Source organism: Rhinopithecus roxellana, chromosome 7 (assembly GCF_007565055.1).
Source record: "Rhinopithecus roxellana isolate Shanxi Qingling chromosome 7, ASM756505v1, whole genome shotgun sequence".
Taxonomy (NCBI): domain Eukaryota; kingdom Metazoa; phylum Chordata; class Mammalia; order Primates; family Cercopithecidae; genus Rhinopithecus; species Rhinopithecus roxellana.
In genome coordinates, this window is record NC_044555.1 from 66687109 (window position 1) to 66708586 (window position 21478).

The 21478-nt window shown below is 37.9% G+C and overlaps 1 protein-coding gene across 5 annotated transcripts in view; it reads left to right on the forward strand.

Moving 5' to 3' along the window:
- Nucleotides 1-21478, forward strand: part of USP9X (ubiquitin specific peptidase 9 X-linked) — a 150008-nt gene that overhangs the window by 58375 nt on the left and 70155 nt on the right. For 3 of the 5 annotated variants that reach the window (XM_030933583.1, XM_030933581.1, XM_030933585.1), the window contains exons 10-14: nucleotides 1231-1383; nucleotides 3116-3220; nucleotides 7302-7508; nucleotides 9854-9990; nucleotides 11840-11988. In XM_030933583.1, the coding sequence (XP_030789443.1) occupies nucleotides 1231-1383; nucleotides 3116-3220; nucleotides 7302-7508; nucleotides 9854-9990; nucleotides 11840-11988 (751 nt within the window). The remainder of the gene's footprint in view (nucleotides 1-1230; nucleotides 1384-3115; nucleotides 3221-7301; nucleotides 7509-9853; nucleotides 9991-11839; nucleotides 11989-21478) is intronic. The other 2 variants (XM_030933584.1, XM_030933586.1) reach the window with 1 other exon arrangement.

The window sequence follows — 21478 nt, forward strand, 5'->3', positions numbered from 1 at the left end:
AAGGAGCCCTCACTTTAATAGGGGAGATAGTGATTAGAGCGCGTTAAAATGTATGTGGAGACTGCTTAGATATTGCCCTGTGTTAGGGGATCGGGGTAGACATTTAGTTTCATACATATGATGTACGTATCTGCCTCGTGGAAAGTCCAGCACAGAGCTATTCAGAGTGTGGTCTGAAGACTGGTGCTGGTTCTTGAACAAGTCCTAGGTAGGACAGAAAACAGCAGTAAGTGTTTAGAAACTTCAGTTGCAATTTGACATTGCGACATTTTTATTGTGTTTTACAAAAGTATCTGTGACTCTGCAGTGGCTCACGCATGTAATCCCAGTACTTTGGGAGGCCGAGGAGAGATTGCTTGAGGTCAGGAGTTCAAGACCAGCCTGGGCAACAAAGCGAGACCCTGTCTTTATATTAAAAATATTTGTGTATATATGTAGAATAACATAAAAACAACTATCTGCAACAGATTAGACATTAAAAACTGGCTCTTTATCAGCTGAGACATGTACTTCTCTAGCACATTTTGGGCCTAACTACTTTTTATTCTCGGTAAGCTAAATACTGCAAAATCATATAGTGTGGATTACTCCCTGTTTGTAGCATGAGTTAGCACGTTATTCTATTGCTGTAGATCAAATGAATGCTAGTTGAGCAAGTTAGCACAGTGTTACAGAAAAACAGACTGTGGAAGCATATGACTTGATTCATATTCCAATTCTAGCATCTGTGAGCCTGTTTACATTTTGTAATATAATAATGTATCTCTGACTAGGATTGTTTGGAAAATTAAAGAGAGAATGGATGAGCAGTAATAGTGCCTAGCACATGATAATTGTTCATAAATAAAAGTAAAAAATAGAATGCCTTTTTACCCAAGGTCAAAACATAATTCTGGGGCAAAATTGGGATAAAGAACCAAAGATCCTAAAATTGGTCCTGTACCCACCCTGCCATGGTGATTGTGTACTTAAATAATATTTTTCTGAGTAAATGCTGGAGTGTAGAATCTTTTTAATTTCAGTATTTCTAATTTATGGGAACATTTTTGTATGTGCAAAATTGTTATAAAATGTCATAATTTTCCATTAAAGCAACATATAAGTATATTTTATCAGTATTATATTTTGTAAATGTGTTTTAAATTTCCTTATATTTAATAATAGTGTAAGCAATTAAGAAAAAATTGTTTTAATTTCTGCTTTCAAACACGTTTTTGAATTAACATTTAGGAATGGATACAGCAGAACAATATCTTATCCATAGTGTTGCGAGATAGTCTTCATCAGCCACAATATGTAGAAAAGTTAGAGAAGATTCTTCGTTTTGTCATCAAAGAAAAAGCTCTGACCTTACAGGACCTTGATAATATCTGGGCAGCACAGGTAAGGAATTTAAAATGATGGCTATTTAGTCTTTTAAATAAAGATACTAAAAACTGAATAAAAATAAATACAGTAGTAGCTGTCATGAAGTGGATGCAGGCTTGTATTGTTTGACTTTGAGAACATTTAAATGCTTGTTACCTTGCCGGGAATGTTTCTGAAATAACCAATAATCTTTTAAAAATAAAAATATTCTTTTATCTGTATTTGATAAAGGTTGAGAATTTGTCAGTGGTTTTTTGTTTTGTTTTGTTTTGTTTTTTTGTCTTTTTCTTTTTCTTTTTTTTTCTTTCTTTCTTTTTGGGACGGGGTCTTGCTCTGTCACCCAGGCTGGAGTGCAGTGGCAAGATCTTGGCTCACTGCAAGCTCTGCCTCCCGGATTCACGCCATTCTCCTGCCTCAGCCTCCCGAGTAGCTGGGACTACAGGTGCCTGCCACCACGCCCAGCTAATTTTTCATAATTTTTAGTAGAGGCGGGGTTTCACCGTGTTAGCCAGGCTGGTCTCGATCTCCTGACCTCGTGAGCCACCGCGCCCGGCTGTCTGTGGTTTTAAATAAAGGTGCAAACAGTAAAATCATAAGGAGTGTCTATTGAGAGAGTAAAGACATCTGTAATTGGTTTCTTCATAGATTTAATAGAAAGCAAAAATCTCCAGTGTCTGGAGAATTGAATCACTTGATTATTTATAAAGACCTGTAACAATTATTCCAGAGGATGTATAACTCTTCAGAAGGATTAGTAACCTTTTTAGGTTTTGAGTTGGAGACTGCTACTCCTTCTACTAGTGACAGTTTTCTAATCATGGATTTCTTGGGAAGCATTATTGAGTTGTAGATTATAAAGCTTTGTTTTTTTTAGTTGATAAAAACCAAGAAAACAGCTTTGCCTTTGAGTGCTTAAGGTTCCAATTTTGAAACAATATTGTTAGTGTGCCTTATTTTTCTTTCTTTCTTTCTTTTTTTTTTTTTTTTGTGAGACAGAGTCTCGCTCTGTCGCCCAGGCTGGAGTGCAGTGGCGCAATCTCGGCTCACTGCAAGCTCCGCCTCCCAGGTTCACGCCACTCTCCTGCCTCAGCCTCCCGAGTAGCTAGGACTACAGGCGCCCGCCACCACGCCTGGCTAATTTTTTGTATTTTTAGTAGAGACGGGGTTTCACCATGTTAGCCAGGATGGTCTCGATCTCCTGACCTTGTGATCCACCTGCCTCAGCCTCCCAAAGTGCTGAAATTACAGGCGTGAGCCACCGCGCCTGGCCTAGTGTGCCTTATTTTTCTATTTGCAATATTAAAATTGTCATGTTAAATTAAATAAATTGTATTAAAGGTTTGTATGAACTGCCAAAGTACACATTAGCTGTATTTATTATATCATGAAATTAAGTTGCCAGGTTTTAGATGGCAGTTCTAAAGCATTTTATAATGTTAGGTTTTTTTTTTTTTTTTTGTGAGACAGAGTTTCGCTCTGTTGCCCAGGCTGGAGTGCAGTGACTCGATAACGGCTCACTGCAACCTCCGCCTTCTGGGTTCAAGTGATTCTCCTGCCTCAGCCTCCCGAGTAGGTGGGATTGTAGGCATTTGTCACCGCGCGGGCTGTGTTAGGAATTTTCTTGTTTTACATAGTTAAATGAAGGAGATAAGAGTACTTTATTAATAGTTCTCAGTAAACAGTATACACTACTTAATCTGTTACTCAGATTCTAGTGTGTTGTGATTTTGTTTTTGTTTTTCAATAGGCAGGGAAACATGAAGCCATTGTGAAGAACGTACATGATCTCCTGGCAAAATTGGCATGGGATTTTTCTCCTGAACAACTTGATCATCTTTTTGATTGTTTTAAGGTAATTGTTAACATAGCAAAATATTACCATTCTACTTCAAATATAATTGATTAATTAGATCTGTGAATTACTTTTAGCCAATAAATACTTCAATAGAAATCCCATTAAATAGTCTGTGGTGTGAAGGAATTGGCCATTGTTTTCTTTTCCAACGAGAACTTGGTGTTCATTTTCTTAATAGCCCCCATAAGGGAAACTCAGGCTATCACTTTTTACTTCTTTCCCTGGTAGTTTCTATTTTAGTTACAGATTCAAGCAAATTGTAGGACTACAGGGAAGGATGATTGGTTGCAATAAACAGTAAGATGACAGCAAGAAAATACCAATATCTTGGTATTCTGGGGTCATATGTACAAGCAAAATATGAGTTCATCAAAATGTAACTGATAAGGTAGCCCAAGAACTCGTCCTACAGTCATATCTGCATTGATGCCATCATGTTGGTTTTTGAGGCCATGTTTTGTAACATCTTTGATTAGTTGCCAGGGTTAGGTTTGTGAAAGCTCAAGTGGTTAGTGAATTTGTAGATTAAGAACATAAAGACTTTTTGGCAGTTTGCACTAAGGGGTGTTCTATTAACAACTGGCATTAGATCATTAGGTCACCAAGGTTTCTTGTTAAAAATAGCAATTATACTGACTAGTGGGAACATAAATTGCTATAGCCACTTGGGGAAATATTTGGTATTTCTGGTAAAGTTTAAGATTCTCATAACTCATCAGTTTGACTTCTGAATATACACTTGAGAAACTCATGCTTATGTACACCAGGGTACGTGTGTTCAACAACACTTGTAGCAGAATTACTTGTAATAGCGAAAAAACCTGCTTTGTAGGATAGATAAAGCATAGAATAGATAAATTATGGAATGTTCATACAGTGCAATATTTCATGGCAATGAAAGAGCAACTCAACCATATGGAGGAGTCTAATAAGCAGAAGGTTGAAGAAAGGAATAAAGCCACACAGTAATTCATACACCTTGATTACATTAATGTAAAGTTCTGAAATGGGCACAGCTGGTTTCTGGGCCGTTACTTGCCATGTATTATTTTTTATCTGGGTACTAGTTACCCAGGTGTTTACATTGTGTACCGTAATGTTGGTATATGCTCGTACTTTTCTAGATACGTATTTCACAGTAGAAGAGAAATACCATTTTTACTGGCTTCCATCACAGACATATTAAATCAGATCAGTAGGTACTGAAGCCCAAGAGTCTGTATTTTAAGCAAGTTTCACAGACAAGTCTTAGGGACATTAAAGCTTTACTTTATGGAAAAATCGCTGCTTTATGGTGCTTTATGGAGAAATCGCTGCTTTATGGAAAATTTTATTTTGAAGGGAACAAAGTATTGAGTGAATCTTTTGTGTGGTTTTTATATATTTTGTTTCTATGCATGTAAAAGTAAAACTTACATACTTTTTCCATCCATTGAAATATATCAAAGGCAGCTGAGGAAATAATAGAATTGGTCATCATGGGCACTGTAAAGATAAAGACTTCTGAAATGATATGTGACCAGTGATGCCTTTGATGAGAGAAGTAAAAAAAAAGGGGTTGTTATTGTGTCTCCTGTATCCCTCCTCTTCTCAGGATAGTCTAAATACAGTAATGGTCTTAATATAATAATAACTTCATGTTTTCTCCCCTTTGGCTTAACATATGTTTATTGAGCACTTGTCATTTCGTAACAAGCACTTTTTTCCAAGGTGTTGGTAAATCTGGCAATTCTTATGGAGTGTTGAAAGTTTCTGCTAAAGATGATTTTGAAAGGAAGCAATGAAGTCTGAGTCACCTTGTGGTTCTTTGCAGATTGCAACCAAATGATTCCAACCTTCTGGGTTAGACTTTGCTTTATGTCCTTGGCCTAGTTTTTAAACATTAGTCTAGTTTTTAAACATTTGAGTTCTAAGTAAGTTTCATATCTTTGCCAGCACTTGTTCTTGTCAGAGTTCTGAATTTTTGACAATCGTCTTGGTGTTTGAAATGTTACCTCGTTGTGCTTTTAGTTTTTATATCCCTTGATCAATGATGAGATTGAATATCTTTTTGTATATTTTTTGAGCTGTTCACTTTTTTTTTTCTTTTGGTGAATGCCTGTTGAAGTCTTTTGTCTATTCCCCCGCCCCCAGCCCCGTGGCATTATTTGTATTTTTTTGGATTGTAGTTCTTGATATATTTTGAATGCTAATCCTTGTCAGTTCAAGAGTTACAAATAATTTCTCCCAGTTTGGTTATCTTTTTCACTCACTCGATGGTTGCATTGGTTGAACAGATGTTCTTAATTTCTCCTTTCATGTAGTTTGTATCTCTAAAAGATGAGTACATGAAGAAATTCACAATACCATTATCTACCTAAAAAACAATAATTCCTTAATATCATAGTGTTAAAACTTCCAGTTGTCTTAGATCATACGTCTTCATTGTAGAAGTGAGTTTTGATCAGGATCCTGTCCATGTGTATGTCTTTTTTTTTTTTTTTTTTTTTTTTTTTTTTTTTTTTTTTTTTTTGAGACGGAGTCTTGCTGTGTCGCCCAGGCTGGAGTGCAGTGGCGCGATCTCGGGTCACTGCAAGCTCCGCCTCCCGGGTTCCCGCCATTCTCCCGCCTCAGCCTCCGAGTAGCTGGGACTACAGGCGCCCGCCACCACGCCCGGCTAGTTTTTTGTATTTTTAGTAGAGACGGGGTTTCACCGTGTTAGCCAGGAGGGTCTCGATCTTCTGACCTCGTGATTCACCCGCCTCGGCCTCCCAAAGTGCTGGGATTACAGGCTTGAGCCACCGCGCCCGGCCTGTGTATGTCTTTTAAGTCTCTTTGAAACTAGCTTCCTTCTTTTTTACTTTCCCTGCAATTTATTTGTTGAAGAAACTGGATCGTTTGTTGCCTTGGTGTCTGTCAATAGTTTTGATACAGAAGGTTTTGTTTTTTATTTTACTAGAGCATGTCTTAAGTGGTGGTGTGCTTTTCCTTGACGAGGAATACCTAGTTGTCTCTCTTTTTGTTATGTGAGCCAGATGTTTTTAATTGTAATCTGATATTTGTCTTATATTCTTAGCCGTTGTCATATTTCTTTTGTTATTTTGTGTAGACTGAAAGGAAATAGAAACGGGCACTCACATCATCTTTGAAGACGTACCATATTAGTAATTCCATTGAACGGATCTTCTCTCATTAATCGTTCTTTTTTTTTTTTTTTGAGACAGAGTCTCTGTCTGTCACGCAGGCTGGAGTGCAGTGGCACGATCCCAGCTCATTGCCTCCTGGATTCAAGCAGTTCTCCTGCCTCAGCCTCCCGAGTAGCCGGGATTACAGGCGTGTGCCACCATGCTCAGCTAATTCTGTATATTTAGTAGAGATGGGGTTTCACCGTGTTAGCCAGGCTGATCTTGAACTCCCAACCTCAGGTGATCCGCCCACCTGTGTCTCCCAAAGTGCTGGGATTATAGGCGTGAGCCACCGCGCGCAATCAGCTTAATCGTTCTTCTACTGTTTGATGTTAGGTTCATTTCAGTTTATTTTCTAATAAACACTGATTAGCAACTTAGTCCATTTTCTGCTGCTATAACAACACCACAGACTGGGTAATTTATAAAGAACAGAATTTTATTTGGCTTATGGTTCTGGAGGTTGGGAAGTACAAGAGGCATGGTGCCAGCTTAACCATGAGTTTTGGAGGGGACATTCAAACCATAGCAGTAACTTTACTCATAAAGCTTTTCCCATGTTGCTTAGCAGCATCCCTGGTCTCTACTCACTAAATGCCATTAGTACCCTGCCCTTCCACAAGCATGATAACCGTGTTGTATTACAGTACCATTTTAGAGGTTTTAAAAAAATGTATTTTAGAGTTTTTAATTGGGTGTCTTCTAAATTGAAATAATGTATCATTTATTTTTCATTTTTGGAATTTAACTCTACCCCGTAAAAAAATACCAGGCTAACTGTATTTTCAGATCTCACTTGAATAATTCTGTGCTTAGCTACATTTCTTTTGATGAATTTGAATATATTTAACCTGGTGACAACTTATGAAGTGGTGACTAAATATGTGTTTTCATGTCACTTAATTTTTTTCCAGGCCAGTTGGACAAATGCGAGTAAAAAGCAACGTGAAAAGCTACTTGAGCTGATACGTCGTCTTGCAGAAGATGATAAAGATGGTGTGATGGCACACAAAGTGTTGAACCTTCTGTGGAATCTGGCTCACAGTGATGATGTGCCTGTAGATATCATGGACCTGGCTCTCAGTGCCCACATAAAAATACTAGATTACAGTTGCTCCCAGGTACGAGTGTACTGCTTTACTCACTTTTTGTCACCTTTCCCCTTCCCCCTTCAGTTAGGATGGCTTAGTTACAGGATAGTTCTGTGTTACTCTGACATTGTTAGTTTTTAAATGATCTTCCAGAGTTGAACAAAAAAGTTCATTAGTCTGCTTTCCTTAGAATCTGTACATCAAGGTTTTGTGACTCATCTGGAAAGCATTTTAGTCTCCTTAGGAGAAAGTATAAACAGAACAGATTATACAGTGGTGGTATTACCAAGTGTATGGTTCTGAAATGCCAGTTTTGAATAGAATTCGAATATTAAAGCTGATTAGGGACTTCAGAGGGAAGAGAAATTAGGTTTTCTTTGCTCATAGGAAAGTTAAGAAAAATTAATAGAATTTCCTAACCATTAAAACATTTAGTGCCTCCACAATGAGCAAATCACACAATTTCCCTACAGTCTAATTTGTAGCAAGTATATTTTTTAACACATGGTAAAGTGAACATTGAGTAATTTCTCACATGTTAGTAAAACTATTTGTTACACTGATGAACTGGTATTTAGGTAAGAGCCAAGGAAAGCTCAGGAAGGTGTATTAATGTAGATACTACTCAGGTTTTGACTGTGATTATTTGTGACAGTTCGTTAAGTATTCAGCAAATTAAATAGTAATAAGGGCCTTGAGTATAAATTATTTCATTAAATCAAGGGTCCTTCTGAGGAGTCTTGAATCAGAGCAGTACATTTGCTATCGGGGCTTTTAACTGGTAACTTCTTTTTTAAATATCTATTAGTATCAGTGGCTGGCATAGTGATTTACACATTCGTTCATGAATAGTTACTGAATTTCACTGAATTTAGTAGACTGTTGCCTTTTTCAACTTCAACTTTCATTTATTGTTTGGGAAAAAAATTTTTAAAGTCATTCTCCAACTGCCACCTTTTCCCTTCTGCTTGCCAAAACTGCTGTCAAAGTGTACATTTGATCATAAATATTTTCATGGCCTTAAAAATGTACACACTATTCTACTTAGATAAATTTCTTCTCAGAAATAGTGAAAAAGGATACAAAGAGGTACCCACAAGGGCATTCATTAGTGTTTATGGACATGAACATGTAGAAGCGTCCTGAATAATTACTTTTTTTTTTTGTTTTGCTTTTTGAGACGGAGTCTTGTTCTGTTGCCCAGGCTGGAAAGTACAGTGGTGCGATCTTGGCTCACTGCAACCTCCGCCTCCCAGGTTCAAGCAATTTTCCTGCCTCGGCCTCCACAGTAGCTGGGATTACGGACGCGTGCCACCACGCCCAGCTAATTGTTTTGTATTTTTAGTAGAGACTGGGTTTCACCATGTTGGCCAGGCTGGTCTTGAACTCCTGACCTCAAGTGATCCACCCGCCTCGGCCTCCCAAAGTGGTGGGATTATAGGCATGAGCCACAGCTCCCCAGCTGTGAATAATTACTAATAGTTTATACAAGGTTGTATTATGGAGCCATTAAAAGGATTAATATCACTTAAGAGTATGATCCCAATTTTGCTACCAAAAAAGGAATATCTGTGCATTACAAAATCCCAAACTTGAGGGGTTTCAGGAAAAAAAAAAAAAACTCCACAAAATTGTTTTCCTTTCCCTGTATGCAAAAGTAAAATAATCCGAGCTTACAAAATTGTTAGTCACACAAACTTGCAGTTGTGATTACTATTGACTTTAGGGGAAGAGCTGAAGTAGCTAACATTTGAGAAGTAAAATATCATAATCGAAATAATTTTGAGTTTATAACATTCTTAATTTAATTTTTAACAGTTTATATCTGCCTCTGTCCTTTTTCTCTCCTTGTATGTATGTTTCTTTATTTTGATTTTGGTGATTATTTTTAAATGTAGTTGTCATTGTATTTATTTTCTTAGTCAAATACACATTTTCAGTGTTCTTCACTCTACTAAAAGATGGCCCATTTAGAGTAGAGTAACAGTCAGGGTCTTGTTATGTATTAATTCTGGATTTTGTGATATGGTAGAATCTCTTAAAATACTGGCTAAATACCTACCCTCCGGCAAACTTGGAAAATCAAACTTTTTGTCAGTGTGACTAATACTTAGGATCTGCAGTGTGTGCAGATAAATTTCAGTCCATATAATACAAAGCTTTTATGACAGTGCTGGGCTTTTTGGAGTTTTGGTAGTAAATGTGAAATAAAAACAAACTTAAAGCTTTTATTATTTAAACTCTTTACTGTAATTACAACATGATGCTTGTGTTGCTAATCTTAAAAGCTTTTATTTTATAATTCTCAAAATAATTTGAAAATAAAATTCTCCTGAGTATTGATCTGTTTAAAACATTGAAATCATTTGTTTAAGGACCGTGATACACAAAAGATCCAATGGATAGATCGCTTTATAGAAGAACTTCGCACAAATGACAAATGGGTTATTCCCGCCCTGAAACAGATTAGAGAAATTTGTAGTTTGTTTGGTGAAGCGCCTCAAAATTTGAGGTAAGACTTTTTAACATAGAAAATTTCAATATTTAAATTTATGTACTTTATTGAAAAAAAACAGCATATTGGCTGGCAAATGCAAATTTTTCAATTAGTGGAGTGAGAAGAGGCTATATAAGAAGTGTTTGAAACAAAAGAATCCTTTATTATATCTATCTCCTTTGTTTTATTAATGAGGAAGTAAGCCACAGTTAAGTGATAAATATCAGAATCAAGATAATATTACTTTTGGGTTCTTGTGTCAGAATTATTATTATATACATACCATATTTCCAGCAAGTATGCCAAGAAGTTTCATGGCATGTCTTTAAAGTTGGATTAGACCACAAGGACATTTAAATTGATGAAAGATGGCAAGATACAGTTTCATAATTTTTAAACGTTTATTTTAGCTAAATTTCTTTTTAATATCTGTCTTTATACTATCTTAGGTGTCAAATTCTGGTTACTGAAATAGTTTGTCCTGTTTTCTGGTAATAGAGTTGGAACTGATAACATGAAAAGGAAAAATAATGTGAAGAGAAAGAGAGCAGGATGCAATAGAAGGAATATTCACAGTGGAGTCAGGATTTCTAGGTGTGAATCTTGGGTCAAACCAGTAATTTAATCTTGTAAAAATTCTGTAAAGAATCATGTTTGGCCTGGTGTGGTGGCCCACCCCTATAATCCTAGAACTTTGGGAGGCCGAGGAGGGCGGATCACCTGAGGCCAGGAGTTTGAGACCAGCCTGGCCAACATGGCGAAACCCTGTCTTTACTAAAAATACAGAAATAAGCCAGGCATGGTGGTGTGAGCCTATAGTCCCAGCTACTCGGGAGGCTGAGCCACTAGAATCGCTTGAGCCTGGGAGGCAGAGGTTGCAGTGAACTGAGATTGCACCACTGCATTCCATCTTGAGCAATAGAGTGAGACTGTCTCCAAAAAAAAAACAAAAAAAAACAAAACATGTTTTCTTTATATGTAAGATTAAATGAGTGCCAGGATCCTTTACAGCTCTACATTACTATGATTATATCTCAGACAGAAATAGAAAAGGTCATGTATGTCTTTATTTAAACAGTTGAACTTTGTCTCACTTTTTTCCCTAAGGCTAGAAAAAAACATCAAATTGGAAAAGCTATGGAGATATAAACATTGTAAGAAATTGAGACATATATCTCATTAACAGTAATATTTATTTGAGGGCGTATTTTGAGTATGTTTGGCCCATCGTACATATGCCTTTCGGCCTTTCTCAAATGAATGCATTTGGCTTTCGAAGTAGACACAGTAGTTTACATACTCTTCCAAGAACAGTGGCCTCCTCTCCCCTAAAATAGTAGTAACGGATGTGAAAGTTGATTGGTTTCAGCAAAGGTAGCAAAACAGATTAGGTTTCAATGAAGATAGCAAAACAGATTAGTCTTTGTGGTGACACCTGTGGGCAAACTTGGCTACAGAGTGTCCCAGGATGTTTTCTTAAATAGCTAATAATTAATAAAATTCTTCCTTACAACTGTAGCATAATTTTTGTGATGCTAGTCTTGCAAAAAATGTTTCTATTTTATAATTTTGGTAATAATTACATAACACAAGCACTTTGGTACTATTATAGGATAGAAAATAGTCATTGAGGTATACTCCCATTTGGTGAAGTTGGTGAATACTGATGGATGCTTTTTGTGTAAAATAAGAATAATGTAATAAATGTCTTATTTTTTGAAGAGTTTAAGTTGTGATATTTTCATTAAAAAAAGTAAATGTACAAAAGTATAATTTTTAAATTATTACATCAGTAGCTAAGAATTTAGATAGTACGAACTCTTCTGATTACAACAGAGTTTAATTGCCTAATTATATTGTTAAGTTCTTCTCGTTTCAGTCAAACTCAGCGAAGTCCCCATGTGTTTTATCGCCATGACTTAATCAATCAACTTCAACACAATCATGCCCTAGTTACTTTGGTAGCAGAAAACCTTGCAACTTACATGGAAAGCATGAGACTGTATGCTAGAGGTATGTATTGTAAGCTAAAATAAACTATGGGAAATAGCAGTGACCTTTTTTTGCATTAATTACCTTAGAAATATAAATCATGTTCCATTATGGGTTTAAGATCCACTATTACTCCCAACTCTTAGACATCCTAAACTCCAGGCCAGCAGTTTAAGGGTCTTCACTAAGTGCTTGCCTTCCCCCATTCTCTTTGTTAAATAGATTTTTCTTCCCTGCCTTGGGAGCTCTGCCTGCCTTTATTACAATTGATTACTACCTTCTTAGGAATGTACTTGACTCATTTTCAACCTTTATTTCCTTTACCACCACCCTTAGCTTTTTAAAAGGAAACTTGTTTTGTCTATGTCTGTTCTTACATTATAGTTCTTTTATAATCCCAAGCTTATGTTTTGTAAGTGCTTCGAGACTCCATGAATTTAAAAAACATAAGAGTAGAGATGGGAGGCTGGCTATAAGAATCTAGATGTTTACATTGGCATTCAAGGTGTGAAATTGTTTGAACATGTTTAGGATAAAGTTTCCTGTGATTTCAACAGATCCCGATTATAAGTGCCTGCCATATGTGGAGCCCTGTGTCAATGCTCTTTTGCCCTCTGACAGTTAGGTCAGTCTGTGTGTGCAAGAGTAGGGATGGCTTCTCAGTATATACTATTCCTCCTCTGTCTTATGACAAATTCATGCCCGTTTCCCCATCGATGCTTTGTAGTTTCAAGTTTGTTTCCAGAACAGTATATAAGAAGAAAATACTGTATTACCAGTGTTAGTGATAGAGTTAAACACACTGATTACTCAACTTACCATTCATTTAACATGTTATGTAGGATTTGCAGAAGCCCGTAGTGTGTATGTTAAAAATGAGAATATTTATAATACTCATTATTTGAGGAGTAGACTTTTGACATTATTGAATAAAATCCCCTGGTGCTTATGAATTACCAGATTTTTGCTTAATACTTATGTACATTTCCCAATGAAATTCAGATAAACATAAAAATTAAGCAACTCTTCTGATACTCCTGGTGATAGTGTTGACTCTTTGTTCTTCCATTTATCCCCTCGGGGCCAATAGATTATAGAGCTAGACAAGCAATCTAAGTGTTAGGCAGCTGATGAGCAACAGACAGTGATCTTAGCATTTCAGTCCTAGGTTCCTTCTAAGCAGTATAATAGAACGATCAAGACAATACAGCCATGTGATTTATGTTCTATACCAAAGGTACTCAAAATCAGTGATAAAGAAGAGGTTTATGTGTAGTAGGGTTTAGTATATTATGATTATAATCTCTTCCTGGTGGTACAAAGCCCTCATGGTTGCCAAGGAGGGCCTTCCCCCAGAGTAGAGCCATATAATCCATATGTGCTTTAATGCTGATTTTTATTTACTTCATTTGCATGTGGTGGTTAATTTCATTGTCAGAGGTCAGGAACCCTACTGTCTCACTAGGGTTTTTTCTGCTACATTGTAGTACAATTCTACTTGAGTTACTGCCTCATCTCAACTTCGTTGTCACAGGAATGATTACATTCTTCAGTTTTTCCTCCTTATGTTGTCTGTATATCTACAGACTGAGAGATGTGAGTCTGCATAGTCAGGTTGCCTAGGTCTGAAACATGACCCAAACATATTAGCTGTATGACTGTGGGCAGGTTATTCATGCTAGAATAATGTCTGGCACATAGTAAATTCCCCTCTGAATTTTAACATCATACCTTTTCTTTCTCCTAACCTTGGTACCTTTTCTTCTTCCAATTTATTACACTACTCTTGATTAATACTGATGAGTCTGGAGATACTTAAATATGGGGGTGGGGGGAAATAATTTTTAACACTAGTAAAATTCTTCTATTAAACTTTTTACAACGTTAAATCACTTCTGTGGTAGCATCATCCAGTAACATTTCTAAATTTGCAATTCTAAAGTAAACTATGGTTTTTGCCTCTATACTAAAAGTGATAGATGAATCCCATTAGGTATGAGGCATTAGGTTACTTGGCATAATAACATCAGGCTTCCACAGTTCACTGATATTCTCAATTTCTGATAACCATTTTACCAATGGTTTGTCCTGCCTGTCTTTTATCTTCACTAGCATCTTTAGCTTTGAGGGAAAAACATTTCCTCAGTAAGCATGATTAGCTGATTTTACCCCCTATAAACATTATTTAGATAAAAGAATGAACTTAGTAAAATTCTCTACAGTATTTACTTAGGTTCTCACTACAAGTGCTTTCATACACTGGTGCTTACTTAAATTATTCTTTAAAAGTTGTTCATATGCATACAATAAAGTATAAAGCACCTTTTAGTTTTCACTCAAGTTTTAACTCATTGGTAGAATAGTCATTCTACTGACTTCAGTACTTATTGAAAGTTTAATTTGCCATTTTTTCTTGTTTCTGGATAGAGTTGGACGACCCAACTTCACTGTAGGTCAGATTATTGCACTCTGTTTACTTAGGACTGCCACCTTCTGTTACTTCTTCCCAGTCTTTTCCATCCAACAGTAACAGTTTTTAGGAACATTTTCCACACAAAAGGATTTCTTTATGAGTGTCATTCACCAGCAGTGCTATGTTAGGATGCAGATCCTGTGCTAGATTTTCTCACTTCTGACTCATTCCTACACATGAACCATGAAGTACTGTTAGTCAGTGTGGCTTCTGTGTGGTTTAAAAATAATTAAATATTATCCATTTTGTGAACAATTTATACCTTCCTGGAGAAACAACTGTTTTCAGGCCTGGAACAGGGAAAGTACAACATGATCCTTGCCCATCCTATTCCAGAAAGTAAAGTGTTCAACTTTTCTTACATGTTGACATGTCAAAAGGACACAGGAGTTGGCTTTCACTGGCCATAATTAGGTCAAAATTAGTAATGAAAATATGAAAATACTCATGTAAACAAAAATGCCAACTAACAAATGTAGAGTATATGATGAAAATAAACCCAAGGGGGTGAGGATTTTCATATCTGGAATGGCAGAGTATAAAATGTTCAGCAGGCCTTAACAAAACAACCATTTAACTGGAGATAAATATTAAAAATAGTCATTTAGAGTACCTGAAAATTGTCCTAAGGGAGTATAGCAAATGGGAAAACACTCAAGAAAATCTGTTAAATCTGCAAAACAGTAAGAGTCTGTAGCATTTGAGCCACAACTTGTTCTGTTCTCCCATGTTCAGATCCAGCTTTCTTGTGTGGAAACTCTACTCCAGGCAGGTATGACTAAGAAGCAGGGGCTCCCTCTCCCCACGGCTGCCGGTTTAGGGCTATAGTTTGACCACATGAGGTGCAGGCTACTGGCATTTCTGATCCTTTTCAGCCCTATGTGACAGAAGCTCTGTTCCAGGCAGTCATATCCTAGAAAACTGAGACTCTCTTACCTCACTCAGTGCCTACTTGTAGGATAAATGTTTTACTTAAGGCATGACAGACTGAGAATACTGGGGCTCTGATTATCCCCAACTTAGCTTGCTCACAGGGTGGAAATTATATGTCAGGGAGTGCAATCTGAGAAAATCATAGTTTGATCCCACACCCCCAACACCAGCACCTGCTCTTAAAGCAGGGATATCATTTTGGGAGAAGTTAGCTGCTGTCCTCCTTTTATCTCCTGAACAGTAGCATAGATGTTCTGTCCAGATGGAAAGATAAGATGTGAGGATGCTGTGCTCAGCAGTTGTGCTTGAAGAGACCAACTTTCTTTGGACCAGACCATGCCGTGCATGCCTAAGGGTATTATCACAAATGGAGATTTGGGTGATGAAGAATTAAGAAAGTGCTTGTGGCTCCCTTGTACTGGTATCAGCAAGTCACAGGATGAGCAACCAGAAGTTTAACAGAAAGATCTAGATAAAGAGATAGCCAAGACAAGCCCTCTTGTGATCACAGTCAACCCTGGGGGTCAGGAATGCTACATGTATGCATTAGGTGCACCTAAGCAGAAACCGTCAGAACTGGACATGGGACAAATTGAAAACATTCCCCGGGCTGGGCGCCGTGGCTCAAGCCTGTAATCCCAGCATTTTGGGAGGCCGAGACGGGCGGATCACAAGGTCAGGAGATCGAGACCATCCTAGCTAACATGGTGAAACCCCGTCTCTACTAAAAATACGAAAAACTAGCCGGGCGAGGTGGCGGGCGCCTGTAGTCCCAGCTGCTCGGGAGGCTGAGGCAGTAGAATGGCGTAAACCCGGGAGGCAGAGCTTGCAGTGAGCTGAGATCCGGCCACTGCACTCTAGCCTGGGCAACAGAGTGAGACTCCGTCTCAAAAAAAAGAAAAAGAAAACATTCCCCAAGCTTCATGTCGATCCATCAGCAAAGGGTGAAAGCCTCACCGGTACAGTGGACTTAAATACAGCTCTGACCAAACAGAGCACTGGGTGAATAATAAGCTACCCTGACTCAGGGGCAACTCTTTAGGAAGCCAGATGTGAAAATTACATGTATCTCTGGCAGTCTGGAAGACTGTGTATATATCATTGCATCCTTGCAGCAAGACTGCATCCTTGTTGGAGTGATTGAGAAGGGAACATGCAAGTTACTCGTCTCTGAATGAACATAGGACAAAAACATAAACTTTTTGAGTCGTGTGATAGCAGCCTCCAAGCCACACAGACATCCAGTGGTAAAGGGTAAAAATCTACTAGTCAAGGAGGCTTAAGCACAGCGTTTGGCCAGTAAGGGGCTTATACTGACCCAGGGGCAACTCCTAGGTAGGCAGGCTAAAGGATTAAAAGAAGGAGGAAAACATCTGGACAGAGCTGTCGGAAACTGTGCACTGTGAGGGAAATAGACTATAGTCTATTTCCCATAGTCATAGCCCAGTCACTAAACAAGCAAGCAAATGGGTAGGGGAAGGGAGATCAGTATTCAGGTTGTGGTTGTATATCTAACATATCCAGATTTTGATGACAAAAATTGAGGCATGCAAACAAATGGGAAGATGTGACCTGTAGACTGACACAGAGACTGCCTTTGAAGGAGGCCACATGGAGGGCTTTGCAGACACACTTGACAGCAAAGACTTGAATTACAAATATGCTCTAGAACTGAAGAAAACTATGTCTAAAGAATTTTTTAAAGTATTAATGACAATGTCTAAATTAGAGGATAGTAAAAAGAAATTATTTTTTATTTTAAAAATCATGTAGAAATTTTGTACTTGAAAAGTATAATAACCAAAATGAAATATTCGTAAGGGGGCTAAACAATAGATTTGAACTGGCAGAAGAATTAATCAGTGAACTTGAAGATAGATTAGTAGAAATTATGCAATCTGAAGAACAGGAAAAGTGAACAGAATCTCAAGGAAATATTGCGTGCCATGAAGGGGACCAATATTAATTGTAATGGAAATACCAGATGAATGAGAGTGACAGAAAGAGACATAGTCACTGAAAGCATCCCAAATTTGATGAAAGACAAGAAGCTTAAAGAATTGCAAATACGGTAAATGCAGAGAGCCCCAGACTGAGACACATTGTAGTCAGAACAGTTGGAAGGTAGTAAGAGAAAAATGAGTCTTCCTGCACAAGGAAACCCCAATAAAAATTAACAGCTGACTTCTCATCAGAAACATTGAGGCCAGAAGGCAATAGGACAACATACTCAAAGTGCTGGGGTTGGGGGACAGACCTGACAACCAAGAATTTTACATTCAGCAGCACAATCTTTAAAATCTGAAGGCAAGCTAAAGATATTCCCAGATAAACAAAGACTGAGAGAACTTTTTGCTCTAAGACTTGGCTTACAAGACATCCTAAAGGAAGTAATTAGGCCCAAAACAAGTGACATCAGACAGAGTGTTCCAAATTTGCAGGAAAAAAATACTTGAATACTATAAACCAGCGGTCCCCAACCTTTTTGGCACTAGGGACTGGTTTTGTGGAAGACACTTTTTCCACGGATAGGGGGAGGGTGGGGGTGGGTTTACCTCCTGCTGTGCCGCCCCGTTTCTAACAGGCTACAGACCTGACAGACATCTGTGGAATACTCCAACAATAGTGAAACTACTAAAACCACATATCACCTTAATAGATGCAGAAAAAGCATTTGTCCAACCTCTTTTCAATATAAAAAGGCTCAAACTAGGAATAGAAGGAAACTTCCTCTACCTGATCAAAAGTATCCCAAAAAACCCACAGCTAACATCATACTAATTAATGGTAAAAGACTGGTTGCTTTCCCCTTAGGAACAAGAATGAGACAAAAGATGTCCACTCCAATCACTTCTATTTAACGTTCTGCTTGAGGAGTTAGCCAGGGTAACTAGGCGAGAAAAAGAAGTAGACAACCCAATTAAGAAATGGATGCAAAGGATCTGAATAGAAATTTCTGCAAAGAAGGTATACAAATGACCAATGAGCACTTGAAAAGATGCTTAGTATTATTAGTTATTAGGGGAATGAAAATCAGAACCACAGTGAGATAATGCTACTTCATACCTACTAGGGTTGCAAAAAAACAACAGTAAATATTGATGAGGCTATGGAGAAATTGGAGCGTTCATATAGTCCTTGTGGGATTGTAGAGTGGCACAGCCACCTTGCAAAATGTTAATCGTAGAATTTACCATATTACCCATTCCCAGTTACATACCCAAGTGAAATGTATACATAAATCTGTACAACATGAATGAACTTTGAAAACATCATGCTAAGTGGGTAAAAGGCCATCAGAAAATAGCACATATTGCATTATTTTTTTTGTTTTGTTTTGTTTTTTTTTGAGATGAAGTCTCGCTGTGTCGCCCAGGCTGGAGTACAGTGGCACCAACTCGGCTCACTGCAACCTCCACCTCCTGAATTCAAGTGATTCTCGTGCCTTAATCTCCTGAGTACGTGGGATTATAGGCACATGCCGCCATGCCTGGCTAATTTTTTTTTTTTTTAAGTAGAAACAGGGTTTTGCCATGTTGGCCAGGCTGGTCTCAAACTCCTGACCTCAGATGATCAGCCCACCTCAGCCTCACAAAGGTGCTGGGATTACAGGCATGAGCCACTGTGCTCAGCCATGATTCCATTTTTATATGAAATGCCTCAGACTTAAGCAGCAAGAACAAGGGGTGGGGGTGATTTGTACAGGGTTTCTTCTTGGGGTGAGAAAAGTGTTGTAGACTTAGATTGTGATGGTGATTATACAACTCTACTAAAAAAATTGAATTGTATTTAAATGGATGGATTTTATGGTACTTTATGAATCAAGATTTTTTTTTAAATGAACTTTTAATATAAGTTCTAAAATGGACCCTAGAAAACTTGCTGTTTATGATGACAAGAACCAATTTATGTTAGTCTCAGCCATGATTCACCACCTCTTCCTACCTATTTTCATAGACACCTGAATAATTTAGTCTCATCTAATTCTTCCTGCTGTTTTCAGTGGGCTACTTGCCACCTAGACAATATGAGTCAAAAATGGATTATCCTCCTCATTTGACTGCTAGCTAACAAGTCCAGGTATTTGTTTTGAACTGAGTATTTACTACAAAACTACCAGTTGTGTGTGTGTGTGTGTGTGTATGGCTTGACAGCTTGGAAGCTTCTCTTTAGTAAGAGGGCCTCTTCATTCCTATTTAGCATAAAGGCATCTTATTTCTTGACTTTTACTGATTAGCTATCAGTTGAATGCTTCCAAAGTTCTACCCTTTGTGCAGGGTCCCAGTTCTTCATAAGTAAAGTGCTAACACCTAAACAAAAAAAGGAAAGTGGGTTGTTTGCTAAAACTAGTGGATAAAAGTTTAACAAAATAAGTTACATAGTCTCAAAGTCTCTCTCCACAAATTACTTATTAATTACAAAGAGAAAAGTAGTACCTTTACAGCAGAAAAACCTGCCTCCCTTCTGTGTTACTGGCCACAATGCTTAGACTGATCTAATTATGAGGAAGTGGCCTGGAAGCCCAAATTGAGTGACATTTCAACAAAATTGGCTTCCAGTTTTCAAAAAGGTCAGAGAACACAAAGGATGATTAATTCTGCAGATTAAAAAATAAAAAGTCATGAGAACCAAATACAATCTTGGACTTTGTAGAAAAGATGTAAAAGGACATTATTGGGAAAATTGATGAAACTCGAATATGGACCATGAATTAAATCAGTGCTTCTCCGAGGGGGAGTGGAGGTGGCTATTTGACGATGTCTGGAGCTGTCTTAAACTGGGGTTGAGGGGTGAGTAGAAGCCTAGAATGTTACTAAGTAACCTATAGTATAGTCCTAGACAGAACAGTCCTGCACAATGAAGATTACCTGGCCAAACGTCAATAATGGAAACCCTGGGTTAGATGATAATAGTATTTTACTAGTGTAGTTTTCTTGTTATTTGGAAATACTCATTGATGTATTTAAGGGTAAAAAGACATACGTCCAATTCTCCAATAGTTTAGAAAGATTATGCACACACATGTATGTGTGTATTTTTTATATGTGTGGCAACTAATGAAGCAAATGGAGGAAGATGTCAACGGTGAATACAGGTAAAGAGTATAAGAGAATTCTTGCTTTTTCTTGTTTTTTGCGACGGAGTCTCGTCTGTCACCCAGGCTGGAGTGCAGTGGCACAATCTTGGCTCACTGCAACCTCCGCCTCCCGAGTTCAAGCAATTCTCCTGCCTCAGCCCCCGGAGCAGCTGGGATTACAGGCACCTGCCACCATGCCCGACTAATTTTTTTATTTTTAGTAGAGATGGGATTTCACCATGTTGGCCAAGCTGGTCTTGAACTCCTGACCTCAGATAATCCACCCACCTTGCCATCCCAAAGTGCTAGGATTACAGGTGTGAGCCACGATGCCTCGCTTTTTTAAGAAGCAAGGTCTTGATATTGCCCAGGCTGGCGTACAGTGGTACAATCATAGCTCATTGTAGCCTCGAACTCTTGGGCTCAAGCCATCCTCTCACTTCAGCCACCACACCTGGCTCTTTTTTTTTTTTTTTTGAGACCGGATCTTGCTGTGTTCCCCAGGCTGGTCTCGAACTCCTGGCCTGAAGCAATACTACTGCCTGGGCTTCCCTAATTGCTGGAATTACAGGCATGAGCTAAAACTTGATTTTTTTTCCAGTTTCTTAAGAAAACCTCTTGAAGTAGTCCTTTAAGTCCCAATGTCTGATGAAATATATATTCATGGAAGTAGACAGTGTTTATGCCTGTTTGCATATTCCAGTATGTGTGGAATTAGAAAGTAGTTGGTCGTAATATGTGGGGCTTTTTTCTTTACCAAAGCATCAAAACCAAATATGTTTCCAGACATTATGAATGTCCCATCTTTATAACACATCAAGAGTTTATTCAAAGAAGAAATATCAGTATCTTGAAGACTTTGATTACTGATTTCCAAAGGAGCTCACATAGACTCTTTAACAATAGCTTGCACATACCAAGGGTCTGGGATCTGATATGGAAATACAGCAATTAATGCTGAAGGAAAATGACACATTCTGGACATTAACATGGTAATGGTGATGATTGTATAAGTTGGTCATGTAGAG